At 52.2% G+C, this 24915-nt stretch overlaps 1 protein-coding gene across 2 annotated transcripts in view; it reads right to left on the reverse strand.

Moving 5' to 3' along the window:
• Window positions 1–13959: 13959 nt before the first annotated feature.
• Window positions 13960–24915, reverse strand: part of cfap221 (cilia and flagella associated protein 221) — a 263176-nt gene continuing 252220 nt past the window's right edge. For both annotated transcript variants that reach the window (XM_038789818.1, XM_038789819.1), the window contains exons 25-26: window positions 23096–23152; window positions 13960–14373 (exon numbers count right to left, since the gene is read on the reverse strand). In XM_038789818.1, coding sequence (XP_038645746.1) covers window positions 14247–14373; window positions 23096–23152 — 184 coding nt within the window. In that variant the 3' untranslated portion in view covers window positions 13960–14246. The remainder of the gene's footprint in view (window positions 14374–23095; window positions 23153–24915) is intronic.

Consider the following 24915-nt stretch of genomic DNA (forward strand, 5'->3'; position numbering starts at 1 on the left):
CATGCCAGTGCCCTCAGCTGTCTACCATTGTCCATGTGTGCCTCGCCCCCACCAGTAGTGGATGAGGTGATTGCAACTCTCAACTTAATGGATATGTTGCCAGTGACGGCTACTCAGATGCGTGCATAGACGCAGCGGGATCGGGACTGGAAAAATTTTGCCTCATGCTGTTGTGCAGTAGAAAAATGGGGCCCTTCCTGTCGTCCTTCAGCCTTTTGCCCAGACTTTCTTGGAACTGAGGCAACTAGGGCATCATATTATGGGAAGCTTGTGTGGTCATCCAACTGCAGGGTCAGGAATCCCTGCTGCAGGATGTTCTCAGTGGGCACCCGGGCAACTCTAAGATGAAAATGTTACCCCATAGTTATGTCTGTGTGGCCCGCTGTCAATGGGGACATTGAGAGGGTTGTGCACAGCATGCCAGCAGGATCAGAAGCCTCCGCCGGCAGCCTCCCTTCATCCCTGGGAACAGCCAGGAGCCGGTGGGTTCCATTTATATGGTCCATCTTCCTCGTCATTGTGGATGCCTGCTTGAATTGGCTAGAGGTGTACAAGATGATCTCAACAATGTCCAGAACCAAAACAGAAAAGCTCCAGGGCTCGTTTAACATCCATGGGATTCCTGAGGTCCTGGTAACGGATAATGGGACACCATTCACTAGCGAAGAATTTGCCGCATTTATGAAGCACAACGGCATTCGGCATATTCAAACTGCCCTAATCATCCTCCCTCCAATAGTCTGGTGGAAAGGGTCGTCCAGACCTTCAAAAGGGCATAACAAAAATGATCCACGGGTTCATAGAATTTACAGTACAGAAGGAGGCCATTCGGCCCATCGAGTTTGCACCGGCTCTTGGAAAGAGCACCCTACCCAGGCCCACATCTCCATCATATCCCCATAACTCAGTAACCACACCCAACACTGAGGGCAATTTTGGACACTAAGGGCAATTTAGCATGGCCAATCCACCTAACCAGCACATCTTTGGACTGTGGAGGAAACCGGAGCACCCGGAGGAAACCCATGCACACATGGGGAGAATGTGCAGACTCCGCACAGACAGTGATCCAAGCTGGGAATCGAACCTGGGACCCTGGAGCTGTGAAGCAATTGTGCTATCCACTATGCTACCACGCTGCCCTTAGGACACGCGGCTGGCATCGTTCCTTTTTTATTCCCGCACAACGCCACATGTGATGACGGGAATCACTCCTGCGGAACTGTTTATGGGCCGACGACTTAGAACCTGGTTGAGTCTCACATTTCCGAGCACCAGCAGGAAAGTGGAGGTGCAGCAGGAGATGCAGAAGAGGCACCACGACTTGAGGACACCAGGGCAGTAATTTCTCTCAGGGGATGCAATCTATGCCTGCAATTTTGGTGATGAGGCAGTTTGGCACCCAGTCGTCATACTGGAGAGAACAGGTCCGGTCTTGTACAAAGTTCAGGCTCAGGGGAGAGTTCACAAAAGCATTTGGACCACCTGAGGAAGCGAGAACACGCACTTCAGGCACCGACTGTACTGCCATCTCCTCCATGCCAGGAACCACCCCTCAGCCTGGACCCCCAACCATCTGGATTACAGTGCCCGGTTCAGCAGGAGGAGGGTGACTCTGGATCAGAGATCGACATTAAAGTGTTCGTATCAGTGGACAATGTCATGTCTGGGACTGTGTTCCTGGCAATAAACTTTTGAGGCCAGCCAGGAAGCGGTGATTGACAAACTGATACATTCCGCGTGACCCTGAGCCACTGCAGGCAGAAGCACAGCCGCAGGCAAATCGGTGCAGAAGGCCCCCAATGTTGGGGGGGTGGGGGGTGGGTGTTATAACCCCCACCATTATTGATCTCCCCGTAGGACTCATGGAGTCCGAGCTTCCTAGATAAGGGGCGGAGGCCTCCCCAGCTGGAGCTAGTTAGAAATGAACATAAAATCCGGCCCAAAGCAGGGCCTGGTGTGGTTAATTCTCCTAGCAAGGACTGTACTGTGAGCGAGTTGCTGTATTGAGCAGAATATTGTATCTAGTTAAATAAACCTCAAGTTACTAAACCTTTCAAATATTTGTCCAATTTTCCTGTGGAAGGTACTTTGTGAATCTGCTTCCACCACTCTTTTAGACAGTGCATTTCAGATCATAACAATTAACTGCATTAAAAACATCTCCTTCTATTCTCCCTTATTCTTTTGCAAATGATCATAAATCTATGTCCCCTGGTTACTGATCTTCCTGCTGGCAGAAACAGTTTTTCTTCAATCTCTTGCAACAAAACCCCTCAATTTTGAGTGTCTCCATTAAATCTCAATCTTCTTGGCTGGGGGAAGGTGAATCCTAGTATTTTGGGTCGCTCCACATATCTAAAATCCCTTCAGCTCTGATACTATTCTAGCAAAACATCTCAGAACACCTTCAAGGCCTTGACATTCTTCCAAATGTCTGATATCCAGAATTGGTCACAATAATTTAACTGAGACTTAACTATTGACTTATAAAGATTTACTGTCATCTTGCTGCTATATGTCAGTATTCACTGCAGCCTCTTGTCAATGCAAGATGACCACAAAAATGGCTGCCAATACCCAGGTGCTCATGTGAACATGTGCAGAAAATCATGGGCGCGATTCTCCGATGTCACGCCGGTTGGGAGAATAGCGGGCCGCTCCAGATTTTCATGCGACGCCGGTCTGACGCGCTCCCACTATTCTCCCAAATGGCCAAATGTGTTCCATCGTGTTTCACGCGCAAAAAACAAGGAGAATCGCCTGATGTACACAAAATGGCGATTCTCCGGCACCCCCAGTATTCTCCGGCTTACCATTAGCCCTGGTCGGTCATGTGCCTCTCGACCGATTGGTTGAGACCGGTCATGTGACGGCTCTCCGATTGGTCGAGAGGCTGAGTTAAACACGCCTCCAGAGCGAGGTATAAATAACCAGAACGCCCGGCATTCGTCCATTTACTGTAGTCGACCGCAGGGCTAACTTCTAGCTTATTAAAGCCTAACTTTTGTACAGCAAGTCGTCTCGCGTTCGATTGATGGTTCATCAATTTAATAAGCTACTTCTGATGCGTCGCTCTCGACCTGGAAGGGGAGGGACTTGTCGATGGCGCGCATTGTGGCCTTTGCGATGTCCGCTTTGATGCGGCTAAAGGCCTGGCAGGCCTCTGTCAACGGCGGGAAGGTCGTGGTTTGAATGAGGGGACGGGCCTTGTCAGCGTAATTGGGAACCCATTGGGCGTAGTAAGCGAAGAAACCCAGGCAGCGTTTGAGGGATTTGTGGGTATTGGGGAGAGGGAGTTCCATCAGGGGGCGCATGCGTTCGGGGTCGGGGCCTGTCACTCCGTTACGCACTACGTAGCCGAGGATGGCTAGACGGGCGGTGCTAAACACGCACTTATCCTTATTGTATGTGAGGTTAAGGAGTTTTGCGGTTTGGAGGAATTTCTGGAGGTTGGCGTCATGGTCCTGCTGGTCGTGGCCGCAGATGGTGACATTATCGAGATATGGGAAGGTAGCCCGTAATCCGTACTTGTCGACCATTCGGTCCATCTCCCGTTGGAAGACCGAGACCCCATTTGTGACACCAAATGGAACCCTAAGGAAGTGGTAGAGGCGCCCAGCTGCCTCAAACGCGGTGTACGTGCGGTCACTCGGGCGGAGGGGGAGCTGGTGATATGCGGACGTAAGGTCCACAGTGGAGAAGACTTTGTATTTCGCGATATCGTTTACCAAGGCGGAAATACGGGGGAGAGGATACACGTCCAGTTGCGTAAACCGGTTGATGGTCTGGCTATAGTCGATGACCATCCGGTTTTTCTCCCCAGTCCGGACCACCAGCACTTGGGCTCGCCAGGGACTGTTGCTGCCCTCGATGACCCCTTCCTTCAGCAACCTCTGGACCTCGGACCTGATGAAGGTCCGGTCCTGGTCGCTGTACCGTCTGCTCCGTGTCGCGACGGGTTTGCAATCGGGGGTGAGATTAGCAAACAAGGAGGGGGGGTCCACTTTGAGGGACACGTTGTTGTTTTGGCGAGCGTGCGTGGTCGTGACTGGTCGAGTTGAATGGCCGTGAGCCGTGGAGAAGAACCATCGTCGCAGTCGTCGCGCCCGAGTAGTAGCTGGCAGAACCTTGCGTGCCAGTCCAGGATGCGCGGTACAGCAGCGACCGATTTGGCCTGGCAGACGGAGGAGAAGTGGCCCTTCTTCCCGCAGCTCTTACAGAGGGCAGAGCGGGCTGGGCAACGCGGGCGAGGGTGTTTCACGAACCCACAGAAATAGCAGCGGGGCCCCGCGAGGCTGCAGACAGTGAGGGGGGTATAGGGCTGCTGAATTGGAAGGTCAAGCTCTGGAGGCGTCCCGTGGGGCGGGCCTGAGGGAGGTTGGGAGCGGCGGATGGCAGTGGGGAAGCATGCCAGGAGGCCCAGTGTGGTGCAGCGCGGCTGGGGACATAGGCGCGGGCGTTTAAATCGCCGACCTCCAGGGAGGTGGAGAGAGTCCGTGCCTCAGTTAAGCTGAGGTCGTCTTTTCCAGCATCCGCTGGCGGATAGCGGCAGACTGCATCCCAGCCACGTAAGCATCTCTAATCAGAAGTTCCATGTGCTCCGTGGCTGAAACTTGGAGGCAGGAGCAATTCCTCCCCGGGACAGCGAGGGCCTGGTAAAATTGGTCTAATGACTCACCGGGGAGCAGTTGTCTGGTGGCCAGCAGATAGAACATAGAACATAGAACATTACAGCACAGAACAGGCCCTTCGGCCCTCGATGTTGTGCCGAGCAATGATCACCCCACTTAAACCCACGTAACCCGTACACCCGTAACCCAACAATCCCCCCATTAATCTTACACTACGGGCAATTTAGCATGGCCAATCCACCTAACCCGCACATCTTTGGACTGTGGGAGGAAACCGGAGCACCCGGAGGAAACCCACGCACACACGGGGAGGAAGTGCAGACTCCACACAGACAGTGACCCAGGCGGGAATCGAACCTGGGACCCTGGAGCTGTGAAGCATTGATGCTAACCACCATGCTACCGTGATGCCCCTTATGTCGGGCGAATACTCTGTTGACTGGTTTAAGAAACTGTCCATTCAGCTTAAGCATGGCCGCATCGTAATCTTTTTCTTCCCTGATCATCGCGTAGGCTGCTGTGCCCACGCTGGAGTGGAGGATGTGAAGCTTCTGTGCCATGGTGGGGGGGCTGTTTGCAGGCGCCAGGTATCCCTCGAGACATGCCAGCCAATGTTGAAAGATTTCTGAAGCGTTCTGAGTTTGTGGGCTGATGCGGAGGCATTCGGGCTTGATCCGGAGCTCCATCTTCAAAATTCTAGCTTATTAAATTGATGAACCATCAATCGAACGCGAAATGAGTTGCTGTACAAAAGTTAGGCTTTAATAAGCTAGAACTTAGCCCTGCAGTCGACTACAGTAAATGGACGACCGCCGGGTGTTCTGGTTATTTATACCTCGCTCTGGAGGCGTGGTTAACTCAGCCTCTCGACCAATCGGAGAGCCGTCACATGACTGGTCTCAACCAATCGGTCGAGAGGCACATGACCGACCAGGGCCAATGGTAAGCCGGTGTTCTGCACCAATGGCAGACAGCTATGCAAATCATACCACCACAGTCCCGACATTGTGACTCCAGGTCACGCCGTCTCCGTCCACACCTGCTTTTTAAAGTCGTCAGCCAGCACGAGCAGTGACGAGGTGAGCGGACCGACCCGGAGTCTCCGCAAACTGGGAAAGGCATGCTGGGAACACAGCGGCCAGTGGGGGGGGGGGGGGGGGGGGGGGGGGGGGGGGGGAGAGAGCGAGTAGTGGGAGGGGGGGAGAGAGGGAGAAGTGAGAGGGGGAGAGGGAGAAGTGGGGGGGAGGAGAGAGCGAGTAGTGGGAGGGGGGGAGAGAGTGAGTAGTGGGAGGGGGGAGAGAGGGAGAAGTGGGAGGGGGGGAGAGAGGGAGAAGTGGGAGGGGAGAGAGAGGGAGAAGTAGGAGGGGGGGAGAGAGGGAGAAGTGGGAGGGGGGAGAGAGCGAGTAGTGGGAGGGGGGAGAGAGAGGAAGAAATGGGAGGGGGAGAGAGGGAGAAATGGGAGGGGGGGAGAGAGCGAGTAGTGGGAGGGGGGGAGAGAGCGAGTAGTGGGAGGGGGGAGAGAGGGAGAAGTGGGAGGGGGAGAGAGGGAGAAGTGGGAAGGGGGAGAGCGAGTAGTGGGAGTGGGAGAGAGGGAGAAGTGGGAGGGGGAGTGAACGAGTAGTGGGAGGGGGGGAGTGAGGGAGAAGTGGGAGGGGGAGAGAGGGAGAAGTGGGAGGGGGGAGAGAGCGAGTAGTGGGAGGGGGGAGAGAGGGAGAAATGGGAGGGGGGGAGAGAGCGAGTAGTGGGAGGGGGGAGAGAGGGAGAAGTGGGAGGGGGGAGAGAGGGAGAAGTGGGAGGGGGGGAGAGAGCGAGTAGTGGGAGGGGGGACAGAGCGAGTAGTGGGAGGGGGGAGAGAGGGAGTAGTGGGGGGGGAGAGAGGGAGAAGTGGAAGGGGGGAGAGAGGGAGAAGTGGGAGGGGGGAGAGAGAGGGAGAAGTGGGAGGGGGGAGATAGGGAGAAGTGGGAGGGGGGAGAGAGCGAGTAGTGGGGGAGAGAGCGAGTAGTGGGAGGGGGGAGAGCGAGTAGTGGGAGGGGGGAGAGATGGAGAAGTGGGGGGGAGAGTGGGAGTAGTGGGAGGGGGAGAGAGGGAGAAGTGGGAGGGGGGAGGGGAGAGAGGGAGTAGTGGAGGGGGAGAGGGAGTAGTTGGAGGGAGGGGGAGAGTGGTGGAGTGGAGGTGGGAGGGGGAGAGGGAGTGAGTGGAGTGGAGTGGGTCGTCCACCCCCGGATGCAACATCTCAGCCGCCCTGCCATGGCAGGACGGTGATGAGGACACGGCCGCTGGTTGCCCTGTGGCTGATGGGCGGAGCCCACTGACGCACCGGTGAGGAGGACGTTCGTAACTGACCGTTGGACGTGTGTCAGCAGCGACACACAGGTATCCCGTGGCAGGCGGCAGCCGAGGTGTCGACTAACCTCCGTCTAACATGTCGTTTCTCTGCCCCCCACCACCCTTCTGTAGGTGACCATAATGTATTTGAACTGAACGGCGATGTTCAGCGCAGTGGTTGGGGCCGCTGCACTGCAGTTGGACATCTAGCAGCGTCCACAGCGACATCCCACAGTGGATGCAGGGGCAGCTGCAGCAGCAGAGGGAATGGCCGCGGAGTGGCCCGTCATCGAGCAGCATGGGGGGGAGGAGGAGGAGGAGGAGACATTGATGGTGGAGCCAGGGCGCTAGAGGTGTCGATCGAGGCCTAGGGTGTACTGTGCCCAGACCTCTTTCGAGACAATGCTGAACATCACCTGCAGGAGGAGACTCCGGTTCAGCAGAGAGACGGTCGCACATATCTGTCACCTCGTGGCGCACCTCGCCCCACGTGGAACGGGAGGAGGACACGCGATCCCGGTTGCCGTCAAGGTGACGGTGGCACTTAACTTTTATGCTCCCGGCTCCTTCCAGTCTCCGAGCGGGGACATATCCGGGATATCGCAAGCATCGGTCCACAGGTGCATCCGGGATGTGACTGACGCCCTCTATGCCATCGCCAACCACTACATCACCTTTCCCAAGGACCAAGCAAGTCAAGAAGCACGAGCCCGTGCATTTGCCAATGTGGCCAGGATACCGATGGTCCAGGGAGTGATTGATTGTGTTCACGTCCCCATGTGCTCGCCTGCAGGCAACAGGGAAGTTTTCACAAACAGGAGGGAAACATACTCCATGAACATCCAGGTGGTATGCGACCCCCACATGAAGATCATGCACGTGTGTGCAAGGTTCCCTGGGAGTGTGCATGATGCGTACATCCCTGCTATGTTTGAGGGACGGATCCCCCCGGCTGAGGGGCTGGTTGCTGGGCGACAGGAGTTATCCACTGAGGTCTTGGCTGATGACGCCCATACGGAGGCCTCAGACCAACGCGGAGACCCTTTACAATGAGGCCCATGCAGCAACCAGGGGTGTAGTGGAGCTCTGCTTTGGTCTTCTGAAAATGAGATTCAGGTGCCTGGACCGCTCCGGAGGGGCTCTGCGTGACCAGCCCGACAGGGTCGCTCGCATTGTTGTGGTATGCTGTGCGCTGCACAACATCGCGATGCAGAGGGATGATACCCTGGTGGAGGAGTCGGAGGGAGAAGCCACTGGCAGTGGTGCCAACACGGAGACGGAGGAGGAGGAGGAGGAGGTGGAGGAGGAGGAGGGCGTGGAGGAGGTTGGTGGTGCGTCGGGCGCAGCACACAGAAAGGACCCGGGTGCTGGTAATGTCCAGGAGGCTGCACGAGGCGAGGACAGCGGGCAAGTGAGGCGTTGGTGGCTGCAAGATTCACGGGTCGCATGCGATGGCACCGTTGAACAGTACCACTACCATCTGCATCGCCAGTCACGCAGACGGTCAACACACAATCCCCACCCCGCACCCCCGCTCTGCGTACACTGCTCCAATTCGAGATCACCCTTACCACTGCGGTAAATCGGTATGGCACGACATTGATGGCTGTGTCAGCGGGTGTGATCGGTGCCATGTTGAATGATGACAGCCCGCTCTGTGATGAGCTGTGAGCTCAGAATCGTTAGACAAAGTCTGACTCATGGCAATAGCTGAACCATCCATCTTGGTGGTCGCTGAGTTCGTCAGGGACACTCCATCACGTGCCCGTGTGGGGTAGCTGTGGGAGGGGGTGGGGGGAAGGGACTGCACACCTGACACCGAAGTTTCACCGCTCGTCAACCCCAGCGACACTCGGTCACCATCATGATCCCCGTGGCAATGGAAAAATCACAGTCTTACAAATTAGGTGCAACAGTGAGTGTAATGCTAAATATTAAGTACAGATGCCCTAGCCCCTACAACTAAACTGTGGTCTTCACCCGTGCCAACTTACTCTGTGTCCCTCTTCATTGCCTTACGGACCCTACCACTACGTCTAAGTGAATCCCCAGATGGTACAGCAGGAGTGGAGGCGGACTGCTGAGAATCACGCCCTGCGACATGTCTCCCCGTCGGCACTCGTTTCCTGGGGCGACCCGGCCTTGTTGGGCCAGGCTGCTCCGCGGGCGTTTCGGATGATGTGGTGCCACCCTGCTCTGCCCTCTGTACACCCAATGCACCAGGGATGGGACGGGGGGAGGCCGACCGTTCAGGGACATCCCGTGATGGAGTTAATGGGACGGGCCCCTGTACCTCCTCCTCCCTCGGGGAGCCCGGTGGCCCCCGGGCCTCACTGTGGGACAGAGGTGCGAGCGGGGAGGTGCTCCGTCGCCCCACCGACACCTGGCGCTGCCAGTCCTGGAGGCCTGCAACGGTATCGACCAGGGTCCGAAGGTTCGCTGAGACGGAGTCCAGGGAGTGAGACATTCCCGCCAGGGACTGTGCGACCTCAACCTGTGAGTGCGTGATGCCATCCAGCACGTGCGTCAGGCGGTCGATGCTCTCTGCGACTGACTGCTGGGACTGTGCCATGGCCTGCTGGGACTGGGCCATGACCTGGTGAGACTCGGCCAGGACACGTAGCGCGCCGGCAATGTCATGTTGGCTCTGGCGCATTGCTGCCTGTGAGAGGGCAACCCTCTCCAGGGCCGTGGATGACGCGTGCACATTAAGCCCAACGCCTTGCAGAACCTGACCCATAGCCAAAACCGTTTCACCTATTGCCTCGACCGTGGACGCCACCCGTGTAGTGTTGGCCTGGGTGGCTGCCATGAGCGGCACCACTCCCTGCTCCTGGACGCGGTTTGACTCCTCTAACTGCGTCTGCAGTTGCTGGAAGACGGCCCTCATCCCGTCATTGTGTCCCTGGGTTTCAAAATGCATCGGCTGTCCGGGTGGGTCGAGTAAATCCAGGAACCTGGGAAACGTCTGGGCGGCAGCTGAGTGCTGGGCCTGGGCTGCCCTCCGACCGTCCAGCCCCTGCTCCGACCTCCAGCTGCTGTACCGGCTCAGCTGTGTGGTGCACACCAGACCGTGACCCAGGAGTCTCATCATTTAATTGCCCAACCGAGGTGAGTGTCTCTGGGATGGTGGATGGTGTGGGAGACAGCAGTGCCGCAAGCTCTAGGTCCTCATCTGTAAAAAATTCTGTAGTGTCCTGGTCCCAGTCATATCCCAGCGCAGGGCGCACACGGCCCATGTCTGGTTCTGTGTCAGGTGAGTCCGTTGACTGCGTCGCCGTTCTCTGTGCGTCCTGCTCGAGAGTCCCGGATTTGGAGGATGGCACTCCTGGCTGACCTCCTGCCACCCTCTGGCGTGTGATCCTGCGTGCGGTGGTTGTCGTGGATGGTCGCCTGTGTGTGGCACCAGACGGTCCTGGACGTTCGTCAGCACGCCCTAGGGAACAGAATAATACGGGGTTAGTTGGACACGCTCAGCCGGGCGTGGGTGGGTAGAGTGTGAGGGGACAGAGGATGAGGGGTCCAGTGGGTAGAGTGTGAGGGGACAGAGGATGGGGGGTCCAGTGGGTAGAGTGTGAGAGGACAAAGGATGGGGGGTCCAGTGGGTAGAGTGCGAGGGGACAGAGGATGGGCTGGGGGGGGGGGGGGTGGTTGTCATGCAGGGTTGTCTCACTTGGTTCTGCACCTCCAACCTCGCATTGTGCGACCTCCCGGGTGGCAGACCCCCCAGCAAGGTCCAGTGCCCACTGCTCGAACACTGTCAGGGGGTGCATAATGGGTGAACCCCCTCCGGTTCTGTTGCGCTCCCCACCCACCACTAACTCTCACCCCCCTCCCCCTCGTGGCCAGGGGGGAGGTGGGTGATGAGGGACATGGGGAGGGGGGATATTTGTGACCTGGGGGCACCCTTGTGGGACTTACCCTGGCAGCTCTGGTGAGGTCTTGGAGCTTGTTGCGGGACTGCTCCCCAGACCGAGGGGTCTGCCCCACAGCATTGACTGCCCTGCCCACCTCACGCCAGGCCCGTCGCACAATGCTGGAAGGGTGGCGATGCCCTCGTCTTGGGCAGATGATGCCCCTGTGCTGCTCCACTTCATCGAGGAGGGTCTCGAGGTCCGTATCACGGAACCTCGGGGCAGCCCTCCGTGGCTCCGACATTTTCACCCCCTCCCTTGTTATTGTCGCTCGTGCCCTTTTACCACGCGGAGCGGCGTCATTCGAGCGTCAATCGGGCGTCGCGGCCTTCAGACTTCACCCCCCAACCGTCGTGTTTTGCGCGGCCCCGCTTCTAGCCCATTTCCAGGGCCAGAATCGATCGTGATCGGGGCCGGTTCGCGCCGTCATGGAACTCGACCGAGTTCACGACGGATTTCCCGATGCGGCGCAGCATCGGAGAATCGCGCCCCTTATATGTCAGCCCACTGTGCCCAACTAATTACTTCACATCCAAGTTTGAGTTTTCTTCAATTAAATATTAATCTACTTTGAGACTAGTCAACTGGAAATAGTTAATGTGTCCTTGAGTAATACAACTAATCCTGTTTCCAATTGATAATGGAGAATTCAAATACTTTAATTGTGGGTTTTATAGATTTTAGATGATTAACACACTCTTACACTGTTCCCAGCTATAATTTATTCTTCAGAATGTATCAGATCAAAGATTTTATAAATGAGTTGCCTAAAACATTGGCTTAAAGTTTAGTTGTGGATGATTCTGCGGGTTACTCTGATTTATCAATATTCCGGATGACTCCAGCTCTCAGAAAATGAGAGTTAATGGACACCGGGTTAAAAGGTTTCCCTCTGGCTATCAAAACATTTTATGTAACTTTGGTAAATTCTAAAGTGTCCAGTAGATACCGGCGATGAGGAATGCAAGTCAAAATAGTTGTTGTAAAATACTGGCAGTAACTCCAATAACTGTTTGTAAAGCATTCTGCTTCTGGCCACTGACTACTCTGTTGTTCGCAATGACTTCACAGAACAAAACACAAGAACTGAGCATGCACGCATAGAGAACATACGCAGCCATCTCGATTCAAAAAGCCAAGTGTGCACCCCATCAACTTGTCATGCCACCTTCAAGAATTTAATCCTCCAGGTATCTCCCAGGAAATGTTGACATCAATTATGTTCACTTGTGATCATCATTTGCTGGTCAGGGTCCGAGCAGGCTGCCAGCGGTAGGCCCAAATTGGCGGTGGACCGGGGGGCGGGTTGTGGTAAAATTGATGTGTAGCAACAAGTGATAACTCAATTTTACCACACTTGAAAATGTAGAGCTAGAAGATAAATTGGGTCAATCAATAGGACACAACACAGCATGGATCTGGTAAGTTTGTGGATCGTTCACTGAACTCATTGTCATATGTAGCAACATTTTAAAATGACCATAAAGAAGATATTAGTGCGTATAACCAGTGGAATAGTGTATAACTTCCAGGAAGTAGGAATGAACTTGGAAAAACAGGTCAACCTGTTGGAACCATTACCGGAATTAGCAAGAGTATAATGAGGGTGAATTAAGTTGATAATCTGTACACTAAACAGAAGAATGATTAGAGCAAATATTACTGAATCTAAGTAATGTGGATAAATGAAACTTTAACAAGCAGAATTTTCAGAGACCAATTGGTGAGAACAGAGTGGGAGGGTGTGGTGAATGTGATTCACATGGTATTACCAATGTCACTCTGTTCCCATTGTATATCTGTACGGATATTTTAAGTGCAGTTGCACTACCTGACCACCAGGGGGAGTAGCTCCTGGAGTACGCGAGAGTTTGTACTGGGCTCCCCCTTGGCTCCGCCCAGAACTCCTCCCCTTGGAGCTGCTGCATAAAGATCCATGTCACAGAGCCAGCCAGCCAGTTCATCGAAAGTTCAACGGCGAACAGGCTGGCTCTGTTGTAAGTATATTAAAACCGCTATTCTAATCCTACAAGCACATGTCCATAGAATTGATGGTTCCATCAGCGGGTATGCAAGTTCATGACTCCAATTGATGTACCGGTTTGCCGGCATCATCCTGCTGCCAAGCAAGATACGGGTGGCTAATTGAAGTAATGTACAGGCCTATTAAGGTCCCTCTCCTGTGTCAAATGGAATCTCCTGTTGACAGGCAGGCTTTACATAGTAACTGAAACGTGGTCAGTTAAGAACGGCGGCCTGTGGTGTGGGGCAAAGGGCCATGTTAAATCCTGCTAGAAACCCCAGGTGCACTCACATGGCTGTAGGGCCACTGACCATTCAGTGGAGGGATAGCATCTTCCTGATATGGCCAGGTAGGTTGTTGGTTTTAATAGATTAAGTGTTTTGCTTAGTCTTCCAGAGGATGCCTCTGTTGTGAGGTGCCATCTCTCACTGCAGGCATTAACAGCTCAGACCTTGGACAGTTGGCAACTAGAATGCCTTTTAACCACTAATTAGCCAGTCCAACCAAAATTAATGCCATTGCTGGCATGGTGCGGAGTCAAGAAGTGATTGGAACTCAATATCCTGTTGCCAACCGAAAACACAAAATCATGCCCAACTTGTTTTAAAAAAAAATACATTTAGAGCACCCAATTAATTTTTTCCAATTAAGGGGCAATTTTGCATGGCCAATCCACCTAGCCTGCACATCTTTGGGTTGTGGGGGCGAAACGCAGGCAAACGGGGAGAATGTGCAAACTCTACACGGACAGTGACCCAGAGCCGGGATTGAACCTGGGACCTCGACGCCGTGAGGCTGCAGGGCTAACCCACCACGCCACCGTGCTGCCCAACATGTTTGACGTAATCACTAATTCAACAACAGAGAGGCCTCAATGAAGAATGACTTCAATGAAGAAGGAGATTGATGGGTGACAACAATACCCTCAATCAAGACATTGTTCTTTCTTTGCAAGCTGTTTTTGCCATTTATGCCATTTTTCAGAGGGTTCCTTTCCATCTGTCCTGGAGTTACAGGATTACAGACATAAGCATACGGAAATAAATCTACCTTACTATTATATTTCAAATTTAATGCAAATAAAATATATATCATCACAGCAATAATGATATTGTAAATTTAATTCTCAGTTTAAACTTTATATACAATGGTTTTAATCTATATTTATTGTAATATGGACACATAGAATTCCTGGTCCGTAATAATGCCACAGTCTGTGATTTTTGAAATAATTTTGCTCAATCGACAAGCTTTAAAACTTGATTGCAAGTCCCATAATGATTAGATGCCAAGCAGCAGATTTGGTCTTGAAAAGGTTCTGGAATTGCCGTGTAGGATTGAACACAGAATTCAGCGAAGAAGCAACTGCTTGTTGATGCACATCCCTTTTAGGTGCTCAACCCGCAATTGGGTATTTGATCCCAGCTGGTTGTTACTGGACTCTAGCCATTGATTCAGTTGCTCTTCTCGTTTTTCCCTGAAAATATACAGATTATCACTGGTTAGCACTGCTGAGAATCAAAATGGTGGGGTTGAATTTTAGTAGATGTTCCGTGATTTCCCATATTAACACTGGTGGAAAATCAGTGGAAAACCTGAAGAAATTATTTCTCTGGGGGTTCTGCTGATAGTTGCACCAGAGTTTATAAGACCATAAGACATAGGAGCGGAATTAGGCCACTCGGCCCATCGAGTCTGCTCCGCCATTCAATCATGGCTGATATTTTCTCATCCCCATTCTCCTGCCTTCTCCCCATAACCCCTGATCCCCTTATTAATGAAGAACCTATCTATCTCTGTCTTAAACACACTCAGTGATTTGACCTCCACAGCCTTCTGCGGCAAAGAGTTCCACAGATTCACCACCCTCCGGCTGAAGAAATTTCTCATCATCTTTGTTTTAAAGGATCGTCCCTTTAGTCTGACATGGTGTCCTCCAGTTCTAGTTTCTCCTACAAGTGGAAACATCCTCTCCACGTCCACTCTATCCAGGCCTCGCAGTATCCTGTAAGTTTCAATAAGATCCCCCCTCATCCTTCTTAACTCCAACGAGTACTGACCCAGAGTCCTCAACTGTTCCATGTACATGTTCTTCATTCCAGGGATCATTCTTATGAACCTCCTCTGGACCCTTTCCAAGGCCAGCAGATCCTTCCTTAGATGCAGGGCCTAAAACTGCTCAAATATTCCAAATGGAGTCTGACCAGAGCCTTATACAGCCTCAGAATTACCTCCTTGGTCTTGTATTGTAGCCCTCTTGACATGAATGCTGACAGTGCATTTGCCTTCCTAACTGCCAACTAAACTTGCACGTCAACCTTAAGAGAATCCCTTTGTGCTTCTGATTTTCAAAGCATTTCCCCATTTAGAAAATAGTCTATGCCTAAATTCCTCCTTTCAAAGTGCATAACCTCACACTTTTACACATTGTATTTAATTTGCCACTTCATTGCCCACTCACGTAACTTGTCCAAATCCTTCTGCAGCCCCCTTGCTTCCTCAATACTACCTGTCCCTCAACAGATCTTTGTATCATTTGCAAACTTAGCAACAGTGCCTTCAGTTCCTTCTTCCAGATCATTAATGTATATTGTGAAAAGTTTCTGTGAAAGATCAGAAGAATTTTTAAAAAGCCTCCAGGGTGGTGTCCCTTTAACATTAGCAACTTACAATTAACAGCACTTCAATAGAATGAATTAAGAAAATACTAAACTTATCAGCTGCAAAATGTATTTGTTTCTAGAGGTACTATGCAGGTCTACCAGCAGGAGGCACCACTAGCCACTTCCTGTGTGGCCTAATGTGCCCAAGGAGATCATGTGAACAGACTGATTTTGTAGTAATCCACAGGAGGCAGGAGTTCCATCACCACACCAATATTTATTTATAATAACGATATTACAGGAGCAGCTACAAACAGTTCTGCTAGCAGTCCAGTCAACTTAAGACTGGCTCACAAAGCCTACACAGGTGATTATATGGGCCCCCTCAATGAGCTATCATTGAGGGAGCTCATACTCCAATTGGCCAACCAATAAAGCCAATTGGAGTTCATTACAGATTTCAAGCAAAAATAATGATAATCTTTATTAGCGTTACAAGTAGGCTTGTTGCTGCAATGATGTTCCATTGAAAACCCCCTACTAAAAGTAGCCAACAAATGTTCATTCATTGAAAGGCTTGAAACCTTTAAGAATTACCTAAATGCAGCAACTAAGGGGCGGCACACGGCACAGTGGATAGCACTGTTGCCTATGGCGCTGAGGACCTGGGTTTGAATCCCAGCCCGTGTTGAGTTTGCACATTCACCCCGTGTCTGCGTGCGATTCACCCCCACAACCCAAAGATGTGCAGGTTAGGTGGATTGGCCATGCTAAATTGCCCCTTAATTGAAAAAAAATTGTCGGCATGGATCCATGCATTAGCCAGGATCGGAAATCCCAGCTAAAGAGCACAAAAAGGTGAGGGTGCAGAAATCTTTGTCCAAAGAACAAAGAACAAAGAAAATTACAGGACAGGAACAGGCCCTTTAGCTCTCCCAGCCTGCGCCAATTCAGATCCTTTATCTAAACCTGTTGCCTATTTTCCAAGGTCTACTTCTCTCTGTTCCTCACCCGTTCATATTGTGGTGAATGTAACTCCATAATTCACACTGTATTGTATATACATGAGACCATACATTTGTAAGCGCAGTTGCGTTGCCCGACCACTAGGGGGAGTAGCGCTGGGAATGTTTAGGAGTTTGTACAGGGCTCCACCCTTGGCTCCGCCCACGACTCCGCACCCTGGACTGCTGTATAAATACCAATGCTCAGAGCCAGTCGTTCAGTTCATCGCGAGTTCAACGCGGAACAGGCTGGCTCTGTTGTAAGTAAATTAAAACCACTGTTCATATCTTAAAGCACGTGTCTAGTGAATTGATGGTTCCATCAATTTAATCTACTTAAGAAACAGTCAGGATCAATCATGGAATCAGCCCTCAAGCCTGAGCGACTGAAACTCGACCCGCAGGATGCAGAGGCAAAATACATTTTTTCTCATTGGCTGCGGTGTTTTAAAGCCTACCTGGCGGAAGCAAGCACAGCCGAAACAACGGAGGAGCAGAAAATGAGCCTACTGCACGTGAGGGTGAGCCACATAATCTCTACTCAACTAAACTGTGCCGGTTCGTATACTGAAGCCCTAGCGCTACTCGACAAAATGTATGTGAGGCCTGTTAATGAAATCTATGCACGACACGTGTTTACTACTCACCACCAGCGGCCTACGGAATCGCTCGCAGAATTCCTGAGAGAGCTTAAAACTTTATCTAGTGACTGTAATTACCAGGCGGTTACCGCGGCAGAACATAGAGAACTTGCTGTACGCGATGACTTTGTTGCGGGCCTTAGGTCAAATTACGTGCGCCAGCGACTGCTGGAAAAGGGGGCCCTAAATCTTGAAGCGACTGTTGAACTTGCTACCACTATGGAGGTCTCCTTCCGCAGCCTCACCTCGTTCCCCGCGGACCCCGCGACCCCGTCCTGGGCCCCCGACCAGCAACTCCCCCAGGCCTGCGCCGTGCGGCCGCCCAGCCACAATGCTGCCCCAGCCTGCCACTTTTGCAGCCAGAATCAGCACTCGCGGCAGCACTGCCCGGCCCGCAACGCGACATGCAGCAGCTGCAGGCGAAAGGACACTATGCCAGAGTGTGTCTGGTGAAGAAAGCCCCAACCTCTAACCCTCCCACGGCTCAAAGCACTAGTTCCCTGAATTCACAGGCCCACAGGCCTCAAAATGCTGCAGCCTGTATGCCGACTCCTCCCCCACCCGACATGTGCGACTCATGGGGGCGGCCATCATGGCAATCCTCCTCCATGCGGCCGGCCATGTGCGACTCATGGGGGCAGCATCTTGGCAATCCTCCTCCATGCGGCCGGCCAAGTGCGACTCATGGGAGCGGCCATCTTGGGATCCATCCCCTTCAAACTCTGTAAATCACCTCAACGACTACGAACTCAGAGGGCAGTCATCACGGGGCCACTCCAGCACAGCTGATCGAGCCGCCGACTACCCGCAACTCAGCGTAATCACTCTGGACCAATTGCGCCCGAAGCATCTGCGAAACCCGATGACAGAGGTCCAAGTCAACGGGTACAGCACGCCATGCCTTTTCGACTTCGGGAGTACTGAGAGCTTCATACACCCAGATCTGGCAAGACGCTGCTCGCTCCCCGTTTTCCCCGTGCGGAAACTATCTCCCTCGCTTCAGGCTCCCACTCTGTCCAGATCCAGGGGCGCACCGCCACAACACTCACAATCCGAGGCGCTAGCTATGCAAAATTTCAACTCTACGTCTTCCCCGAACTCTGCGCGCCACTCTTATTAGGCCTAGATTTTCAATGTAACCTTAAGAGCCTCACCCTCAGCTTCGGTGGGTCCCTGCCCCCACTCACTATCTGCAGCCTCGCCACGCTGCGAATCTCCCCCCCCCCCCCCTTTGCCAATCTCACACAGGACTGTAGACCCGTAGCCACTCGCAGCAGGCGGTACAGCCTGCAGGATAGGGTGTTCATCAGATCGGAGGTCCGAAGGCTTCTCAGTGAGGGGATCATAGAGGCCAGCAACAGTCCCTGGAGAGCTCAGGTGGTGGTCGTGAAGACCGGGGAAAAATTCCGTATCGTTGTCGACTATAGTCAGACCATAAATAGATTTACGCTCCTTGACGCGTATCCCCTCCCCAGGATTGCAGACATGGTAAACCAGATTGCCCAGTATTGGCTCTTTTCCATGGTGGATCTGAAGTCTGTACCACCAGCTCCCAATGGCATTCGAGGTCAATGGCCGCCTCTTCCATTTACTCCGGGTCCCCTTCGCCGTCACTAACGGGGTTTCGGTGTTCCAACGAGCAATGGACCAAATCGTGGACCAGTACGGGCTGCGGGCCACGTTTCCGTACTTGGACAATGTCACCATCTGCGGCTATGACCAGCAGGACCATGATGCCAACCTCCACCATTTTCTCCAGACGGCTCAGAAATTAAACCTCACTTATAACAAGGAGAAATGCGTTTTCCGCACAACCAGACTAGCCATCCTCAGCTATGTCGTGGAAAACAGAGTCCTGGGCCCAGACCCGGACCGTATGCACCCCCTCCCTCATTGTCCCAAGGCCCTCAAACGGTGCTTGGGTTTCTTTTCCGACTACGCCCAGTGGGTCCCTCAATATGCGGACAAAGCCCGCCCACTCTTTAAGGCCACACTATTTCCCCTGTCAGCTGAGGCGTGCCAGGCCTTCAACTGCATCAAGGAGGACATCGCCAAGGCGGCCATGCCGGCGGTGGATGAATCCACTCCATTTCAGGTTGAGAGCGACGCCTCAGAGGTAGCTCTAGCAGCCACCTTAAATCAGGCAGGAAGGTCAGTTGCATTTTTCTCCCGTACCCTCTCCGCTTTGGAACTCCGACATTCGGCAGTCGAAAAAGAAGCACAAGCCATTGTGGAGGCTATTCGTCACTGGAAGCACTACCTCGCATGTAGGAGTTTCACCCTCATCACCGACCAACGATCTGTTGCCTTTATGTTTGACAACTCGCAAAGGGGCAAAATTAAAAACGATAAAATCCTGCGGTGGAGGATCGAACTCTCCACCTATAGCTACGATATTAAGTATCGACCGGGGAAGCTCAACGAGCCCCCAGATGCCCTATCCCGCGGGACATGCGCCAGCGCGCAGATCGACCGCCTGAAAGTCATCCACAACGACCTCTGCCACCTGGGGGTCACCCGGCTCGCCCACTACATCAAAGCCCAAAATCTGCCTTTCTCCACTGAGGAGGTAAAAGCAATCACCAAAGACTGCCAGATCTGTGCGGAGTGCAAACCGCACGTCTATAGACCTGGCAGGACCCACCTGGTCAAGGCTTCTAGTCCCTTTGAATGCCTCGCGATCGATTTCAGGAACGTTTACTTCTTAAACGTCATAGATGAGTTCTCCCGCTTCCCATTTGCAATCCCGTGCCCCGATATGACCTCCCACACAGTCATTCGGGCGCTGCATAGTATCTTCACCCTGTTTGGTTTCCCCAGCTACGTGCACAGCGACCAGGGTTCGTCCTTCATGAGCGACGAGCTGCGTCAGTACCTGCTCGACAAGGGCATCGCCTCGAGCAGGACTACCAGCTTCAACCCCAGGAGGAACGGGCAGGTGGAGAGGGAGAATGCGACGGTCTGGAAGACTGTCCTACTGACCCTCCGGTCCAGGAATCTCCAAGTCTCCCATTGGCAGGAAGTCCTCCCAGACGTGCTCCACGCTATCAGGTCCCTCTTATGCACAGCGACCAATCAGACTCCTCACGAGCGGCTCTTTAGTTTTTCCAGGGGCACTACCACGGGGGTCTCACTCCCGACATGGCTGAAGACACCGGGCCCCGTAATCCTCAGGAAGCACGTCAGGGCGCACAAAACCGACCCCATTGTAGAGAAGGTGCGCCTGCTTCACTCCAACCCCCAGTATGCCTTCGTAGAGTTCCCTGACGGCTGTCAGGACACCATATCCCTCCGGGACCTTGCACCCGCCGGATCCAGCATCCCCTCTATCACTACAGATGCACCCCTCACCCTACACCCCACCCAGCCGCCCCCTCGGACGCCCAAGCCCACTAGCTAGCTGCATTGGTTCCGCGCAACCCAGCCGCCCCCTCGCGCTCCCGGCCCACTAGCTCGCTCCATCTGTTCCGCGCGCCCTCACCGGCTAACCCCCAGCGCCCCCAGTCCCCAGTCGAACCAGACGGGTACGGGGCTCAGACGAGATCTTCCCTGGAGTCCGCCATCGTACCCCAACCCACAACACCCGTCCAGCCACCACAAGAGGCTGCAACCCCGGTGCTCCGCAGATCGCAGCGGACAGTTCGACCACTGGATAGACTCTATTTATGAACCACCACCCCCGCCAGACTTGATTCATATTGTGGTGAATGTAACTCCGTAATTCACACTGTATTGTATATACATGAGGCCATGCATTTGTAAGCGCAGTTGCGTTGCCCGACCACTAGGGGGAGTAGTGCTGGGAATGCTTAGGAATTTGTACAGGGCTCCACCCTTGGCTCCGCCCACGACTCCTCCCCCTGGACTCCTGTATAAATAACAATGCTCAGAGCCCGTCGTTCAGTTCATCGAGAGTTCAACGTGGAACAGGCTGGCTCTTTTGTAAGTAGATTAAAACCACTGTTCATATCTTAAAGCACGTGTCTAGTGAATTGATGGTTCCATCACATATATCTGTCCAGATGCATCTTAAATGATGCCATCGACCTGCCTCTACCACCTCCGCTGGCAAAGCATTCCAGGCACCTACCACCCTCTGCGTAAAAAACCTTCCACGCACATCTCCCTTAAACTTTCCCCCTCTCACCTTGAAATCGTGACCCCTTGTAATTGACACCCCCACTCTTGGAAAAAGCTTGTTGCTGTCCACCCTGTCCATACCTCTCATAATTTTGTAGACCTCAATCAGATCTCCCCTCAACCTCCGTCTTTCCAATGAAAACAATCCTAATCTACTCAACCTCTCTTCATAGCTAGCAACCTCCATACCAGGCAACATCCTGGTGAACCGCCTCTGCACCCTCTCTAAAGCATCCACACCCTTCTGGTAATGTGGCGACCAGAACTGCACCCAGTATTCCAAATGTGGCCTAACTAAAGTCCTATACAACTGTAACATGACCTGCCGACTCTTGTACTCAATACCCTGTCCGATGAAGGCAAGCATGCTGTATGCCTTCTTGGCCACTCTATCGACTGCATTGCCACCTTCAGGGCAACAAGAATGCGCCCTGCATCACAGCAGTCTGGAAGGCCTGGGCGAATGTTTCCTTTCACCCTGCTGTTCTTCATAGATCTAATGTAAAGCTATTAAAATACAGCTATTCCTAATTTTTTTAACTGAGCTTAAAGAGTCGCTTCCTTACCCCTATTGGTCAATCAGTGGTCCAGCAGCAGCACTGGGAGTGATAGCCACTGCAAGGATTACACCTCGAGGAAGAACCCCATGGAAGAATGAGGGTAGGTGTTGGGATTGTGGTAAGCAGGTGGGTGGTTAGTGAGGGCAGGCAGGGGACTGGCCACTGCCACCAGGGGCCGCTCTATGGGACAAGGAGTGCCTGAATAAGAGCTCTGCCACCGCCACTCCCCCACCCCCAAACCTCACAACAGATCTGCAAGGAGGCTGTGCATTACAAATCGGCAGAATGTGGTCCTTAATTGGCCATTAAATGGCACAACAAGGCTGTGGGTGGAAGGGACAGAAACTTGGATTTTTTTATTTGCTTGCTTAAGTTTCAGCAGTATTCCAAATCAATCATGACTTTTACTAATAATCTCTGAATTTATACATCATTATGTTTAACTTTTTGCCCTGATTCTCTCTCAAACTGTGGCCCAAAAAACGGTGAAAAACCCCCCTGGGTGGGATCCTCCGTCCCGCCGCACCTGTTTTCTGGTGCGGCGCACCCCCGCTGGCTGTGTGATTCTCCATCCCAGCAGCCGGCCAATGGGGCTTCTTGTTTTTATTATAAAATTATAGAACAGTACAGCACAGAACAGGCCCTTCGGCCCTGAATGTTGTGCCGAACCATGATCACCCTACTCAAACCCACGTATCCACCCTATACCCGTAACCCAACAACCCCCCCCCCAACCTTACTTTTATTAGGACACTACGGGCAATTTATCATGGCCAATCCACCTAACCCGCACATCTTTGGACTGTGGGAGGAAACCGGAGCACCCGGAGGAAACCCACGCACACAGGGGGAGGACGTGCAGACTCCACACAGACAGTGACCCAGCCAGGAATCGAACCTGGGACCCTGGAGCTGTGAAGCATTTATGCTAACCACCATGCTACCCTGCTGCCCTGTTATGAGCACCCTCACGCCATCGGGAAATCCGCGGGCCTGAGTGCACTACCAGCGAAACGGAGGATCCAGCGCCCTATGTTTGAAATTGGCAACAAAAAAAGATCGTGACCAAGGGTGACTGGATGCTGTATCTCCCAAGTTTTACTGGTGAAACAAGTTGTGAAGTGATAACTCCACTTTCAGTGTTGCACTGGTTAAAGATTTGCAGAAAAATCTAAAAGCAACAGCTGTATTCAGTTCTTAGATATTTTAGACAAATGACAATTCATCACCAGCGGTTTATGCAATATTTACCTGGGAATGGGTTCGATTGCAGAAATTCTTAGTAAAGGTTTAGCCTTTGAGTGCTCACTGAAAGAAAATAAAAGAAATCACCGATTAACATTCTTTCAAATATTTTTTAAAGAGTGCAATTTCCCACCTTTTGTTTTTAAGCTTTCCCCCCAAAGGCAGGAAGCAATTGTGTATATTGTTTCAACACGCAGAAAGATTTTCAAAATTAGATTATGATCAATAAAGGGATGAGAGCAATGAGTTCCTAAAAAATAAATTTGTCAGTACTAAAGATTCAGTGCGCGGTTCTTCGATTGCCGATGCTGAAATCGCATTCGCCGATTGGCCGGAGAATCCGTTTTTAGTCCGAAATCGAGGGCAGTGCTGTTTTCCGGATGCTCCGCCCCTTTAAAAACGGCATCATCGCTGAGTATGCCACACGCTGTTGGGACAGCCTCAGGACTTCAGCTGAGGCACTCCCCCGATGCTCCGCCCCCCATGGGCCGACTTCCCAATGGCGTGGGACACGTGTGCTCACAGTTTTCGGGACCTCGCATGGCGGAGGGAGGCGGATTGTGCCTGACATCAATGAAGAAAAAATACTGACATCTATTATCAACAGAGTGGGAACTGAGAGGGAAGAACTGAGGGATATCAATATAAGTAGAGAAATGGTGCTGGGAAGGTTGATAGGATTGAAGGCGGATAAATCCCCAGGACCTGATAATCTGCATCCCAGAGTGCTTAAGGAGGTGGCTCTGGAAATAGTGGATGCATTGGTGCTCATCTTCCAGGATTCTATAGACTCTGGAAAAGTCCCTGCAGATTGGAGGGTAGCTAATGTCACTCCAATATTCAAAAAGGGAGGTAGAGAGAAAACAGTGAATTACCAGACCAGTAAGCCGAACATCGGTAATGGGGAAAATTCTTGAATCCATTATCAAGGACTTTATAGTGGAACATTTAGAAAGCAGTGGCAGGATCAGTCAGAGTCAGCATGGATTTATAAAGGGGAAATCATGCTTGACAAATCTGTTGAAATTCTTTAAAGATGTAACTAGTACAGTTGACAAGGGCGAGCCAGTCGATGTGGTATATTTGGACTTTCAGAAGGCATTTGACAAAGTCCCGCATGAGAGATTATTGTGCAAGGTTAAAGCGCATGGCATTGGGGGAAGTGTATTGAGGTGAATAAACTGGTTGATAGAGAGGAAACGAAGAATAGGAATTAATAGATTATTTTCAAATTGGCAGGCAGTAACTGGTGGGGTGCCATCGGGATCATTGCTGGGACCCCAGCTATTCACAATATATATGAATGATGAAGGAATAAAATGTAACATCTCAAAATTTGCAGGTGATACCAAGTTGGGTGGGAGTGTGAACTGTGATGAGGATGCAGGGATCCTACAGGTTGATCTGGACAGGTTGGGCGATTGGGCATATCAATGGCAGATGCAGTATAATTTGGATAAGTGTGAGGTTATTCACTTTGGAAGCAAAAACAGGAAGGCCGATTACTATCTGAATGCTTGTAAATTGGGAGAGGGGAGTGTACAGCGGGAAAGAGGTGTCCTCGTGCACCAGTCGCTGAAGGTAAGCATGCAGGTGCTGCGGGCAGTAAAGAAGGCTAATGGTATGTTGGCCTTCATTGCGAGAGGTTACGAGTACAGGTGCAGAGATGTGTTGTTGCAATTGTGCAGGGCCTTGATGAGGCCACACCGAGAATATTGTGTGCAGTTTTGAAGAGCAGAATTGATGGAGCGCAAGGATGTCTACATCTCCTGAGTCCTGCTGGCTACTGCAGCGTACCCCTCAGTCGAGGTATTTGAACCATATCC

The sequence above is a fragment of the Scyliorhinus canicula genome, chromosome 2 (genome assembly GCF_902713615.1).
Source record: "Scyliorhinus canicula chromosome 2, sScyCan1.1, whole genome shotgun sequence".
In the NCBI taxonomy this organism is placed as follows: domain Eukaryota; kingdom Metazoa; phylum Chordata; class Chondrichthyes; order Carcharhiniformes; family Scyliorhinidae; genus Scyliorhinus; species Scyliorhinus canicula.